At 35.4% G+C, this 22,789-nt stretch overlaps 1 protein-coding gene across 1 annotated transcript; it reads right to left on the bottom strand.

Moving 5' to 3' along the window:
• Window positions 1–497: 497 nt before the first annotated feature.
• Window positions 498–22,363, bottom strand: LOC110379985 (succinate dehydrogenase cytochrome b560 subunit, mitochondrial). Its single transcript, XM_021339832.3, has 3 exons — window positions 22,202–22,363; window positions 10,005–10,204; window positions 498–2,834 (listed from the first exon to the last, which is right to left on the bottom strand). The coding sequence occupies exons 1-3, from the start codon at window positions 22,261–22,263 to the stop codon at window positions 2,548–2,550; spliced, it is 549 nt and encodes a 182-aa protein (XP_021195507.3). The 5' UTR covers window positions 22,264–22,363; the 3' UTR covers window positions 498–2,547.
• Window positions 22,364–22,789: the final 426 nt, after the last annotated feature.

The raw sequence follows: 22,789 nt of genomic DNA, 5'->3' as shown, positions 1-22,789 counted from the left end.
AAGTGTTTTTGACTCTTGTCGATTTTGAGCAATGAAAAATTTCACAACTACCAGATCTATTTACGAAATAGAACCAAAATATATCCACATTTAAAAAAAATTTTCAATTCATCTTTCTAGGATGACAATATCCACTGTGACAACAAAAGGGTTGAAAAAAACCTAAAATATTGACAGTAGTACCACGGGTAGTTTTTTCTTGCCCGTGGTACTACCAGACCACTTGGTAGTACTACGGGAAGAAAATTTTGCCCGTGGTACTACTGGTAGTACTATTGGTAGTACCACGGGCAACAAACGCGCCACACAGAGCCGTCCCGCTCGGCGCGACGTGACGCGACGATCTAGTACATTGTGTCGCGTCGCCGTCCCGTCCCGCCGCGCCGCGCCCGCTGTGTGCAGAGACCATAAAAACCGTAATATTTATTGATTGATTTATTATTTTGTACCCCAGGACAGAATTTCCCAAAAGGGTATGATGAAATAAAATAGAAATATATTCAAAAACAGGCATTTAATATTAGGTAATATTTGTTGCACATTCAGAGGCATAACCTCGTACACTAAACTCTTAACATAAAGCACAACACAAGCATCCGAAAATGGTTTCTTTTTAAGTGCCAAGTGTTACAGAATAAAATATATAAGCCATATACTAAAATATTCGCTTGGAGAGATCTAAAGCCGATATTATAAAGTCGAATTTTAGCTCGATGTTAGTCTTCGCAGCAAAAATATATAGGTATCGACCATCTTTTTTTTCTTATTATACAATATGTATGTGTATACGAATATTATTAAGAATAAAATGCGTATAGAAAATCACGATAGATTTACGACAAAAAAAAAACAATCCTATTTTCTGTTTTTACCTTCGATTAATCAAATAACATATTAAAACTGAAAAATTGAAGTTTTTGAAGTTTAAAATATAATTTAACAAGCACACAAAAGAAAAATCAGGCCTAAGTTGGTATTGAATAAGTGATCAGTTGGTTAAAAAGCCAAGAATGTAAATATTCGTAAAATCGTAAAACTCAACAAACAGACAACATATTAACTATTTTATTTACCAGTAATAACTCATGACTACTTGAGAGATACATCAGTTATTTCTTCACCGTTCAAACTTTGACCAATTCTAAGTAAACGAAGCATCTTGAAGGAATCAATAAGACAACTAGACGTCACTTGGCAAAGACATGTTCAGCTGATATCCTTAAAGATGATAACGAATTTAAATGTTCTAGATAAATCATTTTGAACGATTGGGAAAGAAATTGTTGATTTATTTTCACGTATTTCCGAGGCTACCACTTTCTCATGGGAATCACAGCTACAGTCCCAAAGGCAACATCAGATATGAAACTCTCTGAAGTTATCAATAAGTTATCACTAGTAAAAATAGTAGCACACTTAAATTAGAGTAAAATATTTTAAGAAAAGCTAGTATCATATCGTCTTCACCAATTACAAAGTATAGAAGACACACTTCAAAGATATTCTCATAACATTCTTTGTACAACAAAATGTGCAAACCTTGTACTGCCATCATTTACGTTAGTCATTACCACAAAATGAAACAGTAACTTTGATCGTTCATTCATGGGTTGATTATTTCAATTTCTGAGAATATCAAATCTTAGAAGTACGGCTTTTGTTGATCTTTGACTAATACAATACACTATCCTAAAATATGTTACACTAATTCTCATGTTCCCCAAATCGGATACTTTGGAAGATTTTTTCGAAGATCCGATTCAATAGGTCTGAAGTTACGACATGACAGTGTATTGGACATCTCCAAAACGAAAACTTTATCGAAAATATACATTATACTGTAGCGTTATTTGCCGAGTCAAAAGCACAGATGAACACAAACAGAAGAATTTTAACTTACGTCTTTTTAAACTACTTAAATACGTTTTTAGACAAACAACATATATAGGTATATCATTTGAGAATACAGCCCCAAAACAAAAAAAAACTTAAGATTGTATAATTGTATGACATTGTTGGCTAGATGTTATCACCTCCGTACATAGCGACCCTATATTTGTGGAAATAGTCAAAACAAAGAAAGTGGTAAATGATCACCAGTGATCTAGTCAACAGTCCCGCATTGTTAAACATTTATATAAAGGTCTTATTTAGGTATATACCTTCTTTATCTAAAAACTTGTGTAACTTAAAAAGTTTAAATTAAAATTATTCTGTAGGTCTGTTCACTTTCACACGTTCAATTTTTTTATTTACCATATAACAGTATAATTTGATGCCTGAACAGGGGCGAATTAAATTCCCTTTTTTCTTTATCAACTACAAACGCCAAATTTTAAAATAATCCAAAAAGGCCTAATAATACCTACTTAGTGCAACCAAAAAGTTTGAACCAGACAATTCTATCACGAAGCAGATTCTGCTATTTGCTGAAATATATTAGAAGCAAGAAACTGCAAAGCATATTTGATTTCAGCAAACCTTTAGCAATGGTAATTCATGGCTGATATTTGATAAACCGAAGGTAATAAGTGATATTCTTATAATTTAAATGATGGCAAACAGAAGCGTCATGACTGCAGCAGCTGCCATGGATTGTTTGCTGGTCTCATAAACCTTCTTAAGGTCCAACCATCTCGCGGTGTTCCATATGACGTAGCGAAACGCGTTGAAGTAATGGAAAGCGAAGGGTGCTCCCAACAATATTTTGAGTATGAATACCATCATGGCGCCTAAGTTAAGACTCTGTATAACAGACACGTACGTCTCGATGCCGTTGGAGAGGAACAGGGAGCCCCAGGCGAGACCTAGGGCGTAGAAAGTTACGATGGCACCTGAAACAAAAAGCAACATGGATAAGTTCATTATTCTGACTATCGCGTACTCGGAATGCTCTTAAAACCCATTGGAAAAATAAATTAGAATACACAGAGGGAACAATTTAAGGGTAAAAAAGGAAGCCTTGACTTCAAACTTTTTAATAATTTGCAATGTTTACAGAAGTTGGAATTGGTATGTAATTTATAGGGTCAACTATGTAAAGACGGGTTAACTGTACTGTTCTCCTAGATAGGCTATATATTAACTTAGTCTAGGTACCGATAAGTAACTGTTTGTAAAAAACCTTCCAAATGCGAGTGGCACGAAGGATTACCTATAAAATGAACGTTTGTGATATGAAATCCCCTAAAAAAGGTACTTGTCTTATTTTAGTTTTCAGCAGAACAATAAAAATTCATCGTCTGTCTGACTGTAAGGGTTCATGAGATACAGCCCCATGACAAACCGACAGCGAAGTCTTAAGTCCCTAAAGTAAGGGTCCCTTTTTGGGTAGGTACGCAATCGTAAAACAAATGAGCACGTGCCGGCCTTCATAGCGTTCAGCTACAGATCACAATAACAGTAGTGCGGTTAAGGGAACGTTAAACATGCTTAATCCGAATCAACAGTTATTCAGTACCAACTGTAGGGACATTAAATATGTACTTGTGTACTCAAAACCGCAACGACGCGTGCCATATCTCATTTTGGAGACTATGCGTTTCTTTTATTTAATAGTTGAAGGACAACTTACAAATATTTGCACTAATGAGACACATTATTTATATGGTGTACCGTTGTACTTGGCTTGTTCTAAGAATAGGATAGAAATTATAAACTACAAATAATTACAATATATTTATTCTTAAATGTTAATAAAAGACCTTAATTAAACTGTAATAAACACAACTAGTCACTTATCAATTTAAACTACATTATAATATAATTAATTTTGCATAAAACATATACGGAACCCAATATTAATTGTTTACACAAAGGTTCTCGTATCTATTGCGCCTACGCGCATCTCTAAACGAGTTAACTGGTTTCGCCGCGCGCGACGGTGGCGCCCTCGGGTGCATTCGTAAGATTCGTCGGCCGCAGAGGCAGGAGACGACCAAAAGGCATCAGACGTGACGGCTGTCACACGGTTTTCAGATGACCTACGTTTGTAATTTTTAACTGCCTAATTAGTACTTATTTGTGCTAAACAAATCGCGCTCGCGACAGTAAACCAGCTTCGCGTTGCCGCCGTGCCTACTATAACGACTGTGACCGTACAATCGGTTACAAAATAAACATCTTTCGCTATCAATAACTATTCTTTTTTGTACTAAAACACAACAAAATAAATTTAACGTATCTATAAAACTTATTTAACTATAAGTTTAAAAAGTTTTTGCACTGAATAAAATTAATTCCTGTACATAGGGAATTATTAAATGTATTTATTTATTAGTAAAAGGAACACCAACAGCTTCTGTGTATAAATTAACAAAATAAAAGGATAAGTAGATTGGTTTACACAGTTGCCAATTACAGGTAACCAATATTCACAGACATTATTATTATAACTTATGCATTTTTGTTGGAGTGTACGTACATAGCAAATAGGCGATCACAGTCATTGTATCATAATCTAACAAGCGTTTTTCCAATTATGTTAGGGTCGGCTTCCAGTCTAATCAAATGCAGCCAAGTACTATTGTTTTACAAGAAGAGACTACCTATCTGACCTCCTCAACCCAATTACCTGGGTAACAAAATTCTCCTTGGCAAGACTGATTGTCAGACTTTCTGGCTTTTGACTACCCGTAACGACTGTCAAAGATGTTCAAATGAAAAAAAAAACTGATCGTGCTTTCCAAAAAAGGAAAGCACCACACCAAATTGTCTAAGGCCAAAAACATATTGAACCGATCCATAGAATTTATAGACGGCTAAGTAGAAAGCTTAGACAACTTCAATATAAGTATTAACGACACATTTAGGGACCCTAGTAAGTTTTGACGTGCCTTCCAAAACACGGCGGTCCTTGTAGGTATGACATTCTAGATGGTCACCCATCCACGGCCGGCCGTGCCGAGCTTAGATTAACCTTCGATCGGTCTACCTAATTTAGCTTAGCCACGATCTAACCACGTAACAAAGCTACTATTGTGGCAGGACTTTATATATTATTCACATAATACGGGTAATTTATTACCTTATTATATACCTACTTAGTTCTATTCAATGTCCCATTCTTTTCGAGCAGTAATAAAGAAAATCGAATACCTTATATCCGTAGTCACCCCCAATGAGCCTGTCTCGAATTTCACTCGCTTTCAATGAGATTATAGCTTATATAAAAGCAAAGTAACAGTAAAACGATTAGAGGAATAAAAGAACAGGGCGATTTAATCAGCTAAGCTTTCTGTGTTATCACAGATACCAATGGTTACTTTCAAAGACTTACAAATTATTCTGTTGTTTTTAATCCGTTTAACTGACATTGAATTTATATTTTGTATGTGCCTCGATAAAAGGGTAATAATTGCTTAGATCTTAGCTAGCAAAATCTGATCATGTCTGAGCCGAATTTGCACACAATGGTTTAGAACAAGTAAAACACCATTTTATATTTAAGTTTGGGAGCCATTTTAATCAACTCTTAAGTATATTTTGTTGTAAAAACAGCAAAAATAACATCATCGGTGAAAATTTGTACTAATTATCACAGTTCGTGGGATACCGCCTAACAGATTGAAAGCGAAATCTGAATAATAGTATCCGGATTTACTGTTTTGAGTATCCTAAAAATTATGAATTTTCCTGACTCATGAGTAGGTTAGTGAAAATAGCGTATAATTTAAGCAGATTTATTATACATTATATCAAAGATGTAACAAACTTTTGATTTGAAAAAGTACTTTTAGAAGAAAAATACTTACAAATAATTTATGATGAATATGGAGCTAGCGAGATTTTTGTAGATTTCTTTTCCTACTTCTTTGATTGCTGCTCCCCTTCATCTGGGAGTAAAGAAAACATTCAATTTAATATATCGTTATAACATTTTTACATTCCAAATAAGATAAGACGCGGACTCGTTTTTTTTTATATTATTGTAACTAGTAGGGATAACGTTCGTACATAAGCATGGGTCAATCGATCATAAGGTTAAGAAACACTAAGCGCGGACGTGCCATAGATGTCACCTTCTTGACGTGAGATTTTATGTGCCTCAGTAGGTACGTTAAGTTTATGGCTAGCGGCTCGACATGTTTGTCAGTCAGAAGGCAGACAATCTGACAACCAGTGTTATATCTTTGGAGAATATACTGATGCCAATTAAAGACCCGAAAGTTTAACCAGTTGCTATTAAATTTCGTGAAGGCGTTCTGCGCCTGAACAACCAGTCCAACCAAGGTTCTTCAGGTTGTCCGGGAAACTAGGTTGAGGTCAGATAGGCAGTCGAATAAGAGACATAACATTTGGAAGAAGCCTTGGCTAATTAGTAGGGACTACACATCTAAGCAGTCGAATTGGTATAAATCGGAATACTATTCTTAAAATCACTACCATTTTTGAAGAGTAGATAAGTACGTTTGAGCATTAAAGCAAAAGCCACGATCTATTCTAGTCTGTTGTAGGAGTCCTGCATATTTGAGTGGACCTGTCCACTGTCCAGGATTGACACCAATATGTCAGTCTTCGTTAAAGCCCAGATTGAAACAGCTGTGACGCTGCGAACAATGGAGCTTCAAGGACATTTCTAGTACCAAATATACAAATATTTGCTAGCCTATATTTTCATTTTTTTATATTAGTTTTTGAAACATATATGTGAATCTAACTAGTTTTACGCCCCATTTAATTTAACGTGTATGTTTTAGTTTTGCTATATGGATAAAAAAACGAATACAAACAACATAATGGGCTGCCTATCAATCACCCACTGAGCTTAATCACGACGAAAAAAAATCCATCCATTTCTATATTTTATACAGTTTCTGGCGCTTTCACCCGCATCCTGGGGAAACTTCTTCCTATACCTGAATAGAATATACCTAGCTATCACGAATGACATAGAATAGTAGCTAATAAATAAATAGAAATATCCGAGCCAACCAAAGCAAAAACAAACAAACCTTCAAGTCTTTAACTCTTTATAATTACCGAGTTTACACAAAGATTTACTTTATCTGCGGTAAATAATTTACAGCGTCAATTAAAAATAAACTTATGTACAAACAAAATCCCTGATGGAGCGTTTTGTAAATATGTTGATTTATGATTAAGATTCCAGCTTGTGATAACTGGAATTTAACACCGGTCGCAGGCAGCCTGGCGTTCACTAGATTGCGATAGTTATTAGTTGCGCTCCAATGATAAATAAATTCATGCTGGACTTTTTCGAATAAAATCATAAAGCCCTAGGTAACAGTCTGTGTACTGAACAATTTTTTGTATCCACTGGCTTTGTGTTCAACGCCAATAGTATCAGATACAAAACGACTAAAACGCACCCCATTTTTATATTTTTCTGTTCTCTGTACAAAGCATTTGGAATAGATATTTTCATGAACGAGATAAAGTGACAATGAAAATTATTTTGAGGGTTCCTTTGAAGGTCTATAAAGAATATTGTAGGCTGACATGACAGCAAACAAAGTAATCCGCGAGGCCTTTTTAAAATGTTGCGTTGAAAGTAAATGATTGATCGGTATAAGCTTTTACGAATTCCACGCCCATTCACGAGTCCAGAGCAATTAGTCATTCAATATAGTAAAAAACCCTGAAAGTCATTTATGTTTGCAGTTATACTCGGGCTTTTAAAATGCTTGACTGAAACCTTGTAAGTAGGTAACTTTGATTTTAACGATTGCAATTTCAGCACTTACAGTAAAATATTGGGAATTAAGAATCATGAAATACAGATACTTAGGAGTGCAGACGTATCAACAACAAAGTACCTAATTCCGAGTAGAACCTCGGTACCTTAAACAATACACAGGTTTGGGGAGCATAATATATCTCACGGTCCTGGGAACCTCAGAGCACTAGTTTTCACGTATGTATTCACCGATGCCACATCATACACGGTTCATATAATGAAGCAACGTATATTACTCGGCAATCTATTCACGATGGTTCTGCACGTGATATCTCTCGTTTCTGGATTCTGTTTAATTCTCGTGCAGTTTGTACTTCTGGTTCAAATAGATTTCTCGAATATACAGAGGGCAAATGTAAGCATGAGGACACATTGTCTGCCATAATTTAAGTAGTAAGAATATGGGAATGTCTGCGTTTTGTCCTAATGTGGTGCAAAAATAATGGTTACTGAGACTGCATCTCTGTTTGTATGGTGATTTTAAAAGTTTCGCTACGACCACCGAACTCAATTGAATGTTACAAACCGTAGAACAAAAAGGAATTGATCAAGTGCGGGTCGGTCACCCGCACCAATTGTCCCCGACAATGCATTCAAACTACTTCTCAAACGAAAATATAAATGTCTGGGTCTTTATAATTTGCATTTTTCATCTTAGCAGTTATAAAAATATGTCAACATACGCGTAGTCGTCTCTCAAAAGCTTAATAAAATATATCCACGTTTTAATGTATTCAATAATTCCTATTTCATGAAAATTGAAAACTCTCAAAGAGACTTAAAGTACACGATTTACGCTGAGATTTGTGTTGGGAAAGCGTTTCTGAGTTATTACAATCGGAAATAATAAATTATTAGCTTTTGAAATTAAAGTTTGTCCCTGCAGAGTAATTTACTAACATTAGAGTAAGATTTCGTAGGTATGAAGTGGGTAATATAGTAAGACTTGTTATGAAGGTATATTTTCGAGGCGTACGCGTACGTGACAAGTATCAACCGTACCTGCTATGGCTATCATACAAGACATAAGTGCGCGCGATTGAAGTCACACACCACACATCATCTTAACCTTCCTCACTAACATACTGCAAGTTATAATATCAATCCACGATTTGCCGTGCGTTCAAAACTATGTACACTCACCAATAGGGATTTTTAAATAACTTCATTAAGATAATCTTCAACCCGGCAGTAAAATATCGCTCGCCCTTTATTTGTGACTTTACAACTAACGAAACATTAATTATGTTTATTTGGCAACATAATCGACTCATTTTTCCTCTTCACGGAATACCTATCAATTATTCATGAAGAGTATTTTTTACCTTTAATATACAAAATATTTGCGTATTTATTGCGATACTCAGAATATTTTACGATAATTAATGAAATGATCATCATTTTTCGACTTCAAACGAAACACGTTAAAAAGGTTAAAACTTCGATGAAAATTACATTCCGTGGTACTCGTGTGTCTCATTAAAATATTCGCGTAAAAAGAATATGTAAACAGTGCAAATAATATTAATATCTGTAGTAATTTCACAGACGGTCGGTTTACTCCATGCTATGCTTACGTTGTGAGTGCTAATCCAACTGATAAACTAAATCATTACACATATGTTTAGAAATAGATACATATTTTAAATATGCTCATCACAAAAATCTTGACCGTAACGGATACCGCGTTTTTGGTACCCGGGGAAATCAGTTCGACAGTCCGGCATGGTGACCATTGGGCGAACGAGGTAATTAGAATCGTACAAAAAAATACTGTTGAACTATTGCCCTACTTGATAAGTGTCTTATATTTTGTTAACAGTTTGGTACACTGATTTTTAGAGTATCCAGTATCCATGAGAGATCTCCACAAAATTATTCTCCTTTTCCAACCGTTTTGGATAAATAGACAAACAACAAATCTCGAGCTGTAACAGGCTACTTTGTTACGTGGCGGTGCTAACTTAAAATTCGGGAGAAAAGCAAGTAAAGCTCGACCCAGACATTGTGAGGCAAGGGCCACGACCGTCGCAATGAATGACTCGGCTTGAGTCGTGCGTGATGAAAAATGTTACTAACATTAGCGTAACGTAGCTTTTAATTACTTTATTTCTGTGTGTATTAGTTTATAAGTATTGTACTGTCATTTATTTATGTACCTATTGTATTTTCTATGGGCCCTAATTGCCTGAAATAAAGGAACAAATAAATAAATAAATTATCATATGCTTGGGTTGCTACTGTTCGCAGCGCAAGCCTCGCTAAGACTGGGTACGGCTTAAAATCATGTACTGGAACTGCTTACCAGTGGCTCTTTGCGCTATCGAAGTCATCGCAGGCAAGGTTGGAGCATACATGGTGACATGGGGAGACATGGGCCGTTTCAACTTCATATTCTTATGATCATGATCTTGGAAGGCTGGCGGAACGTAAGGCTTGTATTTGATCTCATGCTTGTCGCATTTGAAGTTTAGTAGGCTAGGGATGACGCGGAGCAAACTGGTCCTGAAATAAAATAATAATTAGATAGATTATTCTTTATTTTACATCAATAAATTAATTAATAACTCTGGAAATAACAACACAAAAAGTACGTTAGGCGGTCTAAAGGTCTCAGCACACATATGGGATCGGAAAGGGATCGTAACCGTAACGCCTTTCGCCTCGCTGTCAACCAGGCGTCAACCTACCGTATGCACGTAACGAAAGCGTATCAGCAGCGCCTGTACGTCAACTCGGCTACGGCTAGGCGACACCGCGCTTACGCCTCGCCGCCCCCTGGCTGACCTGGTTGGCACCAGATCAGTTTGACTCCAAACGTTAAGTGTAGCGCACGGTTATGTCTTGGTTTACAATACGTGAGTTGGTTATCATAGCCATAGCACTTGATGAAGAGGAAAAAGAAAATAGCAAGAAAATTCGCAAGTCGCGGGAGGGGAAAGGGGAAAGGGTGGACGAAGAGATGTGAGCTCGGGTACGGAGAGACGTAAGCGCGGGGACGGAGAAACGTAAGCGCGGGGACGATGAGCCGTAAGCGCGGGAATTCAAGTTCGGAGCCTGTTCCGAGGCGAGGCGATTACGTTATTATTCCGATTAGTGAGCGTTGCAGTAGGGAGTTTAATACAAACCATTCTGAACGGCTCGAGGCGATACGGTGACGATCCCTTTCCGATCCCATATGTGTGCTGAGACCCTTATCGTAAAACAACAATTTCTTTCAGTCAACCTAGGATGGAGTTTGTTTGTGGAAAATAATAAAAACGGGCAGTTTAGGGTTGTCATTTATGTAATGTGTATGTCATTGATTGTGATTTAACCAAAATTGCTCGTGATTATAAATTCAGTTCGCGTCGCCGCGTCGGCGCGAGTTCACTGATAGCGTGTGATCGCGGCACAAAGTTTGCAATTTCGCGAACGTTTTAAAATGTTGAACCGAAGACAAAACTTTAGTTTTTGGAATGTGTTTCTTCGGAACAAATACACAAATTACGGGATTTCTGGGTTTTCTCTCATAATTTATTTTTATTTCATATTTAGCACCTAGAGAGGTTGATTCAATATTACCACATCATCACTGAAGCGGGGAAATGAAGCTTTCTTCCTGTTGATTTGTTAAGAATGAACTCAAAAACTGCTGCTGCTAATAGGGATTGCAATCCGGTCCGGCGGATCCGGTAATCCGGCGGATCCGGCGTGTTTTTGGACCTACCGGATCCGGTGAGGCGGCGCCGGATCCGACTGCCGGATCCGGTAAAGCAAGAAATCGCGAGCGCGAGCGCGTAGGGGGAAAGTTATAGCTAGAAAAGATACAGATTTTGAGAAAATCCTTAAAAAAGAAATGAATGGATATGAAGTAGAAGGAGTAAAAGGAAAACACTTATCGCTTATCTACGATTACATAATGGCAATCAAACCAACTAGTGTAGAGGCAGAAAGGGCCTTTTCTGCGGCAGGCTATATATTATGCAGTCCCATCAGGAGCAGATTGGGGGATACTACAATCAATACTATATGTTTTCTTAGATCGTTTTTCCAGGCCAAGAAATAATATTTACTTGAATGTTAAAAACAAGTAGCATTTAGTTTTGCAATGCAACTAAATGAGATATTTAATTGCATTGCAAAACTAAATGCTACTTGTTTTATTTTTTAGGTTTAGGAGCTGAAGCTGATTTTATAAGTACAAATTTAAAAGACTGTTTTCTTTAATTAAAACTATATAGATTATTAATAAGAGTTTAATAGTATTATTAGTTATTACTTAAGTACTTTCAGATACTTACATGCAGCAAGTCAGACTGATTAATTACTTTACAAATAGTACCAAAAATTACAATTAATGCCAAGAAATATAATTTAAAGTGATTTCATTTTCCATCAACGTGTTTTCATTTTCTTTTTATGTGCTATTATCAAAACTAAATGCAAGGCCCTAAGTAAGTTTAAAATCCGGCCGGATCCGGCCGGATCCGGCCGGATTGGCGTCAATCCGGTGAAATCCGGCCGGATTGAAAATTATACCGGATTGCAATCCCTAGCTGCTAACGAATGTAGCTATATAAAAATATGTTTGATACCTTTTGTGTATCGATGGAAACAAAAATTACATGTGTAATAAGTACATATTACACATGTAATTAAATAAAATAAGGCAGCCAAATATTAGCAATTTCGATGAACAAATGTGAAAGGGTGCAACCGCCATTCTGGCGCATGTAAATTCACCACAACGTGTATAATGTTATTAATTATAGAGGGCTCACTACAAATACTTGGTGTATCACTGATAAATATTTCCATTAACTTAATTATGAGTTATTAGACGGCTGGCAGGAGCTGGATGCGAGAAGCCGAAAATAGATCTCAGTGGCGTGCACTTGGAGAGGCCTATGTCCAGCAGTGGACTGCGATAGGCTGATGATGATGATGATGATGAATTATGAGTTTCCAAATGAATTTCATACACTTGAATGTCTGAACCGCATTTTGCAAACGTATTTATGAAAAACACATTTTCAGCTGAAGTAGAATTTATCCGATTCAAATGACACGGAAAATTTTATTAAGTGGATTTGTCCACAAACATTTTAATAAACAAATCATTAGGTGACCGCGATACCAATCAGATTAAAGTATCAAACGAATGCAATATTAGTTAATATGATATTTTGATACTAAATTAATTGAATTTACTGTGAAAAAGCCATGTCAAACGATTTAGTGTGGTGTTTTCTGCTCTCAAACAGACTTGCGGCGCTTATAATTAGGTGCTACTAAAATTTCATTGGATTTATATAATAGGCTTAAAATAATAATATAATTTTAAGTATGGATTATTTGCAAACCAATAGATATAATGTATAGAAAGAAACATGTGTAGTGACATCAGACAGACAGAAGTATAGAAGAAAAAGTACTTATTTTCAAACCAAGTTTCAGCCTTACGTAGGTCTCGCTGGCCTTAAAACTAACAGTCCTACACAATAATTGGCTCGAATGGTAGAACAAAATAGGACACAATATAGGTATAATCTATTCAGTTGACTCGACGGGCGCCGCCGGCCGCAGCCGAAACACCGGTATACGAGTACCTATACGATGCCTTTAATTTGCATTCAAGCTGCATATATGCCTCCATACTATGCAGTTCTCCGAATCCTACGTGTCATAAGTGGTTGATTAAAAACTTTCAAAGAAAAATTGATTTAATATCCAGTTTTAATGTGCGTACATTCAAAGCTCAATATCAAAAAAGTTTAGTTCTAGGCCAAAATTCTTCTCGAGTCCAAAATATAGCTGTTTTTATGTAGATTCATTCAGTAACAGCACTTTTTTTTATAAATGTCCTTTTCAAGTGTCGTAACAGTTATAAGAAGGGAGGTTCGAATATTGTTTATTTTTTGTAAAAAAGAAGGTTGCTGAGGAACCTAGGGGCTTTATCTTCTCATTGGGACATAGAAGAAATAGGTAATAATAAAGAAATATGGGAATACACTTCGCACATGGTTGGTTAGCCGCATGGTATCTAAGCTATTTAGGTATTAGCTCATATTTTGTATGGGTTTTAGAGATAACACTCATTTCCTAATGAATGAATGTGTTATGACAAGTTAAGTAAGTGCCCAAGAAAAAAATGAACAGATCATAGAAAAAATTAGGTATTAAAAGTTATAAAAGAGGAAGACATCTTTAAATAAAATCTTTCTTTTGATGGTTTTATGTATCTGCGAGTATATTCAGGTTATCCGACGAAGTGGGCTTCGAATAGAATGGGAATTTGGAATGCGATACAGACAATAATATGCGATACGGTAATTTGTGCCAACTTTTTGACCGAAATGTTGGGGAAAGTTTTTACGGGTAAAGAATATTGCCTTATTTGTTATACTGTTGCAATACTCAGTGATATTTCAAAGCTTTCTGGAATATCAACGTATTTTTTGAGGATGTTGTAGAAAATTTAACTTGTGGTTTCGTAATATTTTTAACCGACTTCCCCAAAAAGAAGTTTCTCAATTCGTCGGTATTCTTTTTTTAAACAAGTATTAAAAGTCTGGCGGAAAAATTTCTGGCATTTTGTACAAAAAGAAATGTATATGATTTGAATTCCAAAAAAGCATTTTTGTTATAAAAACACAAGATTTTCACGCGTTTGACAACGACAATAACCGTCCGATACTGATGCTAAAAGCCTAAAATCTAAATAATTATGTAGTTAAATATTTGTCGCATACCGCTCAAAATGTGCAACTTATTTGAATCAGATTCAGTGATTTATTAACACCTAATTTAGCAATACTCATTAAAATTATCATGAACACCAATTAAGCCTAATATACTTGTTTAGAAAGCAGCGTTTTACACAATATAAATTAGAGCTTATTTGAAACAAACACTGACAAAACCCGAGCGATTATGACCCCGAACAAAACACACACACACACACACAAATGCATTTTCGGTGCAATTATTCGAGTTTCCAAAATATCGTAATTAAATTAATATGTTCATGGAAAGCTGGTTAGAGGGGAATAGATCACAATGTTCCGATATTAATTAGAAGGTATTAAAGGTAAATGAATACGTCGACAACGCTTAGTTTCGTCATTTTGTGGTTTGCGAGACGCGTGTTCCATTTTCATTGCTTTGTTTTGGAAACAAGCAGGTTTATGACAAAACCAATAAGTATCACATTCAAATGATCCAAACTATGTTATCACCATTGTATAAAGTTCTTACTTTTCCTATTTAAAAACATTAGTTTTGGGTCGCATAACTTTTAAGTTATTTAATTAACTATATTTTTGTCATAGGAATGTGTGTGTCTGTAGAAGTCCAAGGATTTTTATTTTATTTTATTTCGAGATACTGACAGCACTACTGTGTGTGTTCTATCTACCAGAATCGACATTCTATATTTATTTAGACAACCCGCTCATTTGCGATAATCAATTTTTTTAGAGAAAAATAGAACACATACAAATAAAATAGTTATGCTTGTAAGCGGCGAACTGGATGAATCGTTCGAATGTAGAATAATCACAGAAACGACATTTGACAGAATTCGATTCGGTCAGGTGTGTTCACCATAATTTTGATAGGAAATAGGTACACAGCATAAGGAGCAAAACTTGAAACGCATCGAAGTGGCCACTCCTCTCAAAAGGGTTTTGTACAAGTACATCCTACAACAAGTTTGCGAACTAATAAAGCTATAAGCTGGTTATAATTAGTCTCAAGACTATATTTCCCTGCTCTGAAAATAGGTACAGTAAATAATTTTCTATTTTACGACATGCGATGCTAATGAATAAAATAACTACCACTTCAAGATATAATGATTTGGAAATAGGTTATTCTTATTTGTAATGTAGGTATTATATTTATACTGTATGGGGTACTTACTTATAACTTATTTTCATCTATGTTTCTAGAAATTTTTATTTTAGTTCGCGGCAATAATATTTTTAAGTAAAAAGTAACCCGAAAATGAAGTACCTATCTATTGAAAAGATTTGCAAAGTTCTTAGAATCCAAACAGTTGCGGACTACGTTCTATCCGCGAGGCGTTACAATTTATTTAATTAAATAAACATGACATTGTGATGAATATTGGAAAAATTGCACGCAATTTTCTGCCAATAATGAAATTGAGAGCATCTGAGAGGAAGTCCTTTGATCTCAGTCAATTAAAAACAATGTTTTTCAATTATGAAAGAATAAAAGGAAAAAGGAACGCACAGCACAGACCGAATAAAAATGATGAAACAAAATGTAACCATAGATTTTGATTGTACTAAAAACTATAAAGTAAAGTAAACCAAACCCTGGTCTATTATATTACACAAAAAATACTAGATAACAGTTTTCCGCGAGGCACACACATATTACCTATACCCAGTGGTATCGAATGTGAGCTTAGCAGGAATTTTGGTGATTCCAAAATATGCGGTTGGAACCACGGGAAAAGTAATTTCCATATGCCTTTCAAATTAACCAATAACAAGAAAATTCTTTTCTTTTCGTAGATGGGAAATCATCCGAAAAACCCCTTGTGTACCAGGAACAAGCTAATTTTCAGGCAATTCCACAGCCAGTTTCTTACAACATATGTAAGAAGATCAACCGACTATAATAATGATGGTATGGGTGGTATGGATGGATAGTTAGTGATCTAACAAGCCAAGGCTCAGTTGAAACTACTAACCTACTAAACTAGCACCATACAAACGCATTTTTGGACATCTTAAAAAAAATTGATGGTGACAATTCCAGTAAAAACGTTCATTCTAAACGATATCTAGGCATTAGTCGCACATGCGAAGTGATGTTCGCAAATGATCCAATTCGAATCCAAAAATCGAGTCAATACCGTCTAATATATGTATAAACTAGCTTAATTAGAGTATTACGCTCAATGTAGATAATCAGCAGTGTATCAGTAACATGTGATAGTTACTCCAATTAACGTGGCAAATCTCAATCAAGGGAATGGTAAGCATTTACGATGATCCATTAGATTCGATTCACAATCAGTGGAGCGCGGCCATTGCATTAGTACCTACACAGGGGTTAGAGAACCGCTGAGCAATCCGTTCAGATCAGCCCCGTCCTAAGTGAAGATGGCTATGAAATAAGGAAACTACCTTCCAAGTAAATCTTCAATACTCCCCAAACTATACCTAGCAATAATGATATAGTCCCATACCTAGCATACCTACTGATCTAACTAGATGACAAAACTTATTCTGGTCGCCTACACAATTAGCTTGGTAAGTCTATGGATTTGAAAGGATACAAATTAAACTGACGTATTAATCACAAAACTGCCAATCATCAAAATGGAAGCTCAATAAAACGCGATTTATTACACTTACTGATCAAAAAATATATCCAGCAGAATCTACTAAAAATATAACACTCATTTCCGAATAAAAATGCAAAAAAATATCGTCCATTATTTAGCAATTAAAGAGAAATAAAAACGTACGAGTACTTTGAAGGAAAAACAGGTAACGCTTATTTTGATTTTATTCCATGATGTTATTTTTATCGGGCATACATAATAAAATAAATATGGAATTCGATGTTAACAGAGTAACAGGTTCGCGCGATGTTATTAAAATAAAATCACCGGTTATCGCTGTTTCATGACGAGCTTGTACCATCCATAAATCAGTGATGATGAAAACTTCATTTTCGTTTATAATTTAAAGTGAGTTAAAAGGTGCATTATGATATTCAAATTTTAACTTTGGGATATCCTGGAGCCGTTAGTGATGATTAAGATAAATATTAATTATCAGGGTGTAACTCTTAACGTAACTGTTTCTAACAAGGCGTGTAATTTGAGTTAGTACCCCCGGTACCCGTTCCCCGAGGTTCCCGTTCCGGCGGGACCCGATTTATTTTATTTTGACAAGGATAATCAAAGTTAGTTTCGAGTCCTTTCATTTAGCCCTAGTCATAACTAATCAAACTTTGCAGCATAGAACGGGATTCTTTATAATGAAGTTAAAGAAACGAGAAATAATTCTCACATAATACATTTTCAAACACTTATTGAATATTAATTTGTATCATTATGCCTATATCTATCATATGCCTATCTATCATATGCCTACATATCATATGTTACCAGTGCTGCACTATATGTCACTTCTTGATCAAGTAAGTGTCCGATGTAAGCCTTGAAGCAACACCCGGAGGACGTCGTGGTGTCAAATGATGAGAGCAATATACATCAACCAGATAAATTGACTTGTAGGCTGTTCCGTGAACATGGAACATGGGTAACTTGAGGATGCTTTATAATTGTATATACATATATATCGGCTAAATTGTTTCCCTGAACAATGGCCATACGTTATGCTCACGTTACGTCAACAACGAAACGTGCCCTAGGTCCGGCCGAATCGATGTTGTGAATGCCTATGAATTACAACTGATTCTAGCTTAGTTTACACAGCTAAAATAAAGGACAATAAACATATACATAATTACATACATTCTCTGTTTAATCATGTGATTGTTGGATACATAGTATACAGAGTATGTCAACCCTAATCACATTAAATCAAATACTTTAATATACTGGCGTCGACTAACACAAACAAAAATAGAACTCGCATATTTCGCACAAAGTAAATAGAATAAAAATGTTCGCGTACTGAAACACCATTAATGAGCCACTCGGAACAAACAACCGTATTTTCCCTTGAAAACAGAGCTGACAGCTGCTCAAAACATTCGATACTCCTATACTTTATCTCTGCTTTAGCCATGATGTTATTGAATTATGAAAACTAAAAAAATGATTTCTGTGGCTGAACCACTGAATGGATAAGGTTATTTTTTTACAATTCTTTATATATATTTTATATATATATAATTCACCATCCTACTAATATTATAAACGCGAAAGTTTGTATGTATGGATGTATGGATGTATGGATGTTTGTTACTCTTTCACGCAAAAACTACTGAATGGATTTTAATGAAACTTTACAATAATATAGCTTATACATCAGAATAACACATAGGCTACAATTTGTTAACATATTGTTCGAAATACTAAACCTGCGCAGACGAAGTCGCGGGCACCAGCTAGTAAAGTATATGTAGATCGGATTTAATATTATTAGGTTTATAATGAATGTTATATGTTATTAGATATAACTTAGTGTCTTGTTTTTCAAGTTCACTCATTTTTAAAGTACAGTCGTAGACAGTACAATGAAAACTTTGAACATTGCAAAAAATTAAACAAAATAATTTACATTCGGTCTGAGGTCGGGAAGTGACTGAGGGGTAGAAAACTCACAGTGACAATGTAAACTAGATTTTATTTGGTCGAGCATAAAGTTGACTTTTCTGAGTATGTTAAAAGTTTAACGTGGTCAGATGTTATTAAAGCCATATCAGTTTGAATATTACAAACATTGATCAAAAGAGTGATCACAAATATTACTGACTACTGCACAAATATTATATTTGCAGCTGTAAAATAGGCAAATCATTTTGATATTTAGAATTATAATTTATCGAAATTTCCGACGCTCACACTATTTTGAATTCTTAGCAATGGCTAGATATATTTTATGAGCTGAGCTGTACCGTATTATAATTTGCAACAATGTCTATGAAATGAAATGGTGAAATACAGCTCTCAGAATTTCATTCAATAGCAAAAAATATTGTCGAGTTGAAATACATTTTATGTAATATAGCAATATGGGTACTGCAGAATCTGTAGTGTATTGATATATTTTGACCACTTTATTCTGGGCAATCATATATATGTACAAAAGCAATGTGTGGCTACGGATGTATAAGCCGAAGCCATATCAATAAATTAACCACTATGATGTTGTACAAATGAGCTTACATATAGTAACCGGCACGGATATTGGCCTCTCGGCGGAAGAGTGGGGATCGCTTGCGCACCCGTACGCATAAGGCAATAAGGCAGTAAATCGCCTCTGCGCAGGTGAAGGTCATGGCTCGATATCCGAGCCGATAACTGTACAAAGTAGTCATACGAATTTTTATACATATATTAACAGACTTCCCAAAATAACGAGGTTCACAAATTAAATTACGGCCATAAACACGTTTTGCGAAACGGAACCCTTCATGCACTAGTCTGACCCGCACTTGTCTGGTTTTTTATATTACTGACTAATCCCCCAGCTTACCGGTCACCGTATTGTTCGAAACAGTACAAAACAAAAGCAACAATGCGATTGACAAAATAGCGAGCTTTTCGACGCTAGTACCATTTCAAATGATTAGCAGATTCCATACACGAGCCGAGTAACATACCAGAGTGCTTTGTCAGCTTCCAACTAATTCAATTGTCGGCATTAATCCTACCGCTCACCTCGTGAAAGCGGGAAATCATTTATCTTTCATTAATTTACTGTAACAAGCAGGCACAAAGTAAAAAGCAAGTAAAAAAGCAATAATCTCAGTATGAACGCCCTGAATTTAATACTGGCCAATCATAAAATATAATTAAACTAATTGCTTGAAAATTGTATGCATCGCCGACGGTGCGCAGTCAACACATTTTTCCTTATCATATTTCGTTATGCGTACACAAAAAAAATGCACGCTATCCCTTTTCTTTTGCTAGCAATGAAATGCGAGTGTGCAATTACAACCGTCGATATTGACCTACCATAGTGACTGAAACATAAAGTTTTATTCTTCTACTTTTTTGTATACAAAACCGAAACATTCAATAGTAAAAAAAATATTTTGCGCAATCGGTTACAAAAGGCCCCATTTTAATATCGATCACTGTGCGTCGTTTGGTGGGACAAAAATCACGGCTATGTACGCAATAAATGTCCTGCATCCCTTTGATAGATTATTCTGAATTTCGAGAGTTTTGTTTTAATTGGTCTAGCTTATTATTTCCATGTTTAAGTTGTGTGAAGGCGGTCCTACCATACACTAGGATATTACATCCGCAGAAGTAAAAAGAAAAAGGCATTTCGAGTATCTCGAGTGCCATTTTACAAGGGGCACGTTGAATTCGTTAGCGAGTCTCAGGTTTATACCATTAGGGTATCTATTTAACACTGTTGATGGAGTTTCGTGAAATCCTGATGAAGCTCATACAATCGCATTACATTTGAAATCATCTATGTCCATTGTTCGTATCTATGCTTTGTTCTGTTGACCTATTATTGTGTATATTTGAGTATCTAATAAATACAATTAAAATTAGTGAATTAAAATTATTTTATCAAAATTCAGTTCGAATTAAACACAAAGAAATAATTTCTATACAGCGTCACAAAAGCATGATCAATGAGAACATAGATACTTGTAATTAGGCGAATTGCATATCTAACACAGGATTTACCCTTGTAAGTTGCTTCATTAAAAACACGCAACTAACTTCCCTAAGCTGTAAGAAGTCCTAGAAAATTACTATAAGCGATTTCCGAAGGAGTTTCAAATTATTCAAGTTCATCACAATAATTAAGTAACTTATGTATGTGAGCAAAACTTTAAAGTGTAAAGGCCGTCTAAGCTTGCTGTTATTTATGACTACAGTAGCCTTAGTCTCAGGCACAAAACAGAAATTCAAACATATTCTAAATAATTGTTTAAAAATATTAACAAGAGTCAAATTAAAAATTAAATAAAAAAGGGTAATCGAAGCTGTATTAAAATAAGGTTTTGAGCGGCATCCGTGCTACATTTTGCAGCCAATTAATTTAAAGGCGTTAAATAAGAAATGAAAGCTAGCCAGCGTTGATCTGAACAGGATAGCTGGGTAATTAACAGATGAAAACTGAAACTGTAGAGATGAAATTATTTTAGAGACTTGTATTTAGACTTTGTAAATGTAGGTAAGCTTCTTCATTTGTGATTTTAAAGAATACAAATTATCGATATAGGTACTCCTCTTATACTGTTACCCTTGCAGGTAATTGTTTCACTATGGCCAATTTGAATCAATAAAGCTTACAGCTTACATGATATCATATCATGTTAACAATAAGCCAATATAATCCATTAGCTCGCACCAAATATCATCGCTCCATCCGCATGCAATTCCATTTAAATCAATTTGGCATCCATGATATTTTGACAAAAAAAAATGCTATCGAGCCGAACGAATCCTATAAGCCCAATATTGAAAACTATAAAATGATAGCCAAATGTCATGTTGAAGATTTCTGTCCATGAAGATGGTAAAATTATAAAGATTTGTTTGAATGATAGATGTATCTTGATAGGTGCAAAACATGTAAATATTGAGGAAATAAGCATGACGTACCGACGTGTGTGACGCCGCTTCGCCGCGTTCGATTATCAAAGGATTCACTTTCGCCAAATAAGAAGTACACCAAGATTGACTAAACAGGTACAGGAAATCTCTCACTCCTAGTAATTTATAGGTAGTGGAAGGGCGACCAATTGCGTGACCAACTGTTGGTAATGTAAGCTACTTCGAATTAAGGAAAATAATTATCAACTCACCTGTCCTGCCGGAATTCACCCAAAAAGATATTTTGAGTGGCGCGAATATTTCGAGAGAGCATGACAACAAAAATTATTATAAAAACTCAAGAAACTATATGTAGTGCATAGAATGGTGACATACAAAAACTTTTCGTATTGACTTTTGAAAAAACAAAATGTATTTTGAAGTGTCAAAAATCTGAATGAGGTTTTAAAAGTCGTGAAAAGAAAATTAAATCGACTGTAAATTATGAAGGTTGTATGTATCTGAGTGGAGGCCGCAGTAACAGCCCATTTCGTAAATACGGATTAGTAGTGAAATGCAGATTATTGAAGCTCAATATTTGCCATTTGTGTAATCGTGCAGGCCAAACTGAGTGGCAAAATACGCCAATGCAAAACCACTCTTAGCCTTACGACGGCTGCAAAATAAACAAGCGGTAGATACAACTAAATCTTGACTGTAATCGTTAAATTCATCACATCATCTTGTAAGATATGACAAACCATGAATATGGGTGACAGATGATCTAACGAGCCATATAAAACCACCATATATAAAATAACTATTCGTGGATTCACAAAAAATCTTATTTTTCATAGAAA

This window comes from Helicoverpa armigera, chromosome 1, assembly GCF_030705265.1.
Source record: "Helicoverpa armigera isolate CAAS_96S chromosome 1, ASM3070526v1, whole genome shotgun sequence".
NCBI lineage: Eukaryota > Metazoa > Arthropoda > Insecta > Lepidoptera > Noctuidae > Helicoverpa > Helicoverpa armigera.
Note: the sequence above shows the minus strand (reverse complement) of the source record. Positions and strands in the feature narration are given on the sequence as shown.

Bases quoted from the DNA above. Each gene is read 5' to 3' on its own strand.
- LOC110379985 (XM_021339832.3), bottom strand. From the start codon at position 22,263: ATGCTCTCTCGAAATATTCGCGCCACTCAAAATATCTTTTTGGGTGAA. The intron at 10,205-22,201 runs GTGAGTTGATAA...ATTTTATTTCAG, and splicing joins GGTGAATTCCGGCAGGACAG to GACCAGTTTGCTCCGCGTCA. The intron at 2,835-10,004 runs GTAAGCAGTTCC...TTTTTGTTTCAG, and splicing joins GATAGCGCAAAGAGCCACTG to GTGCCATCGTAACTTTCTAC.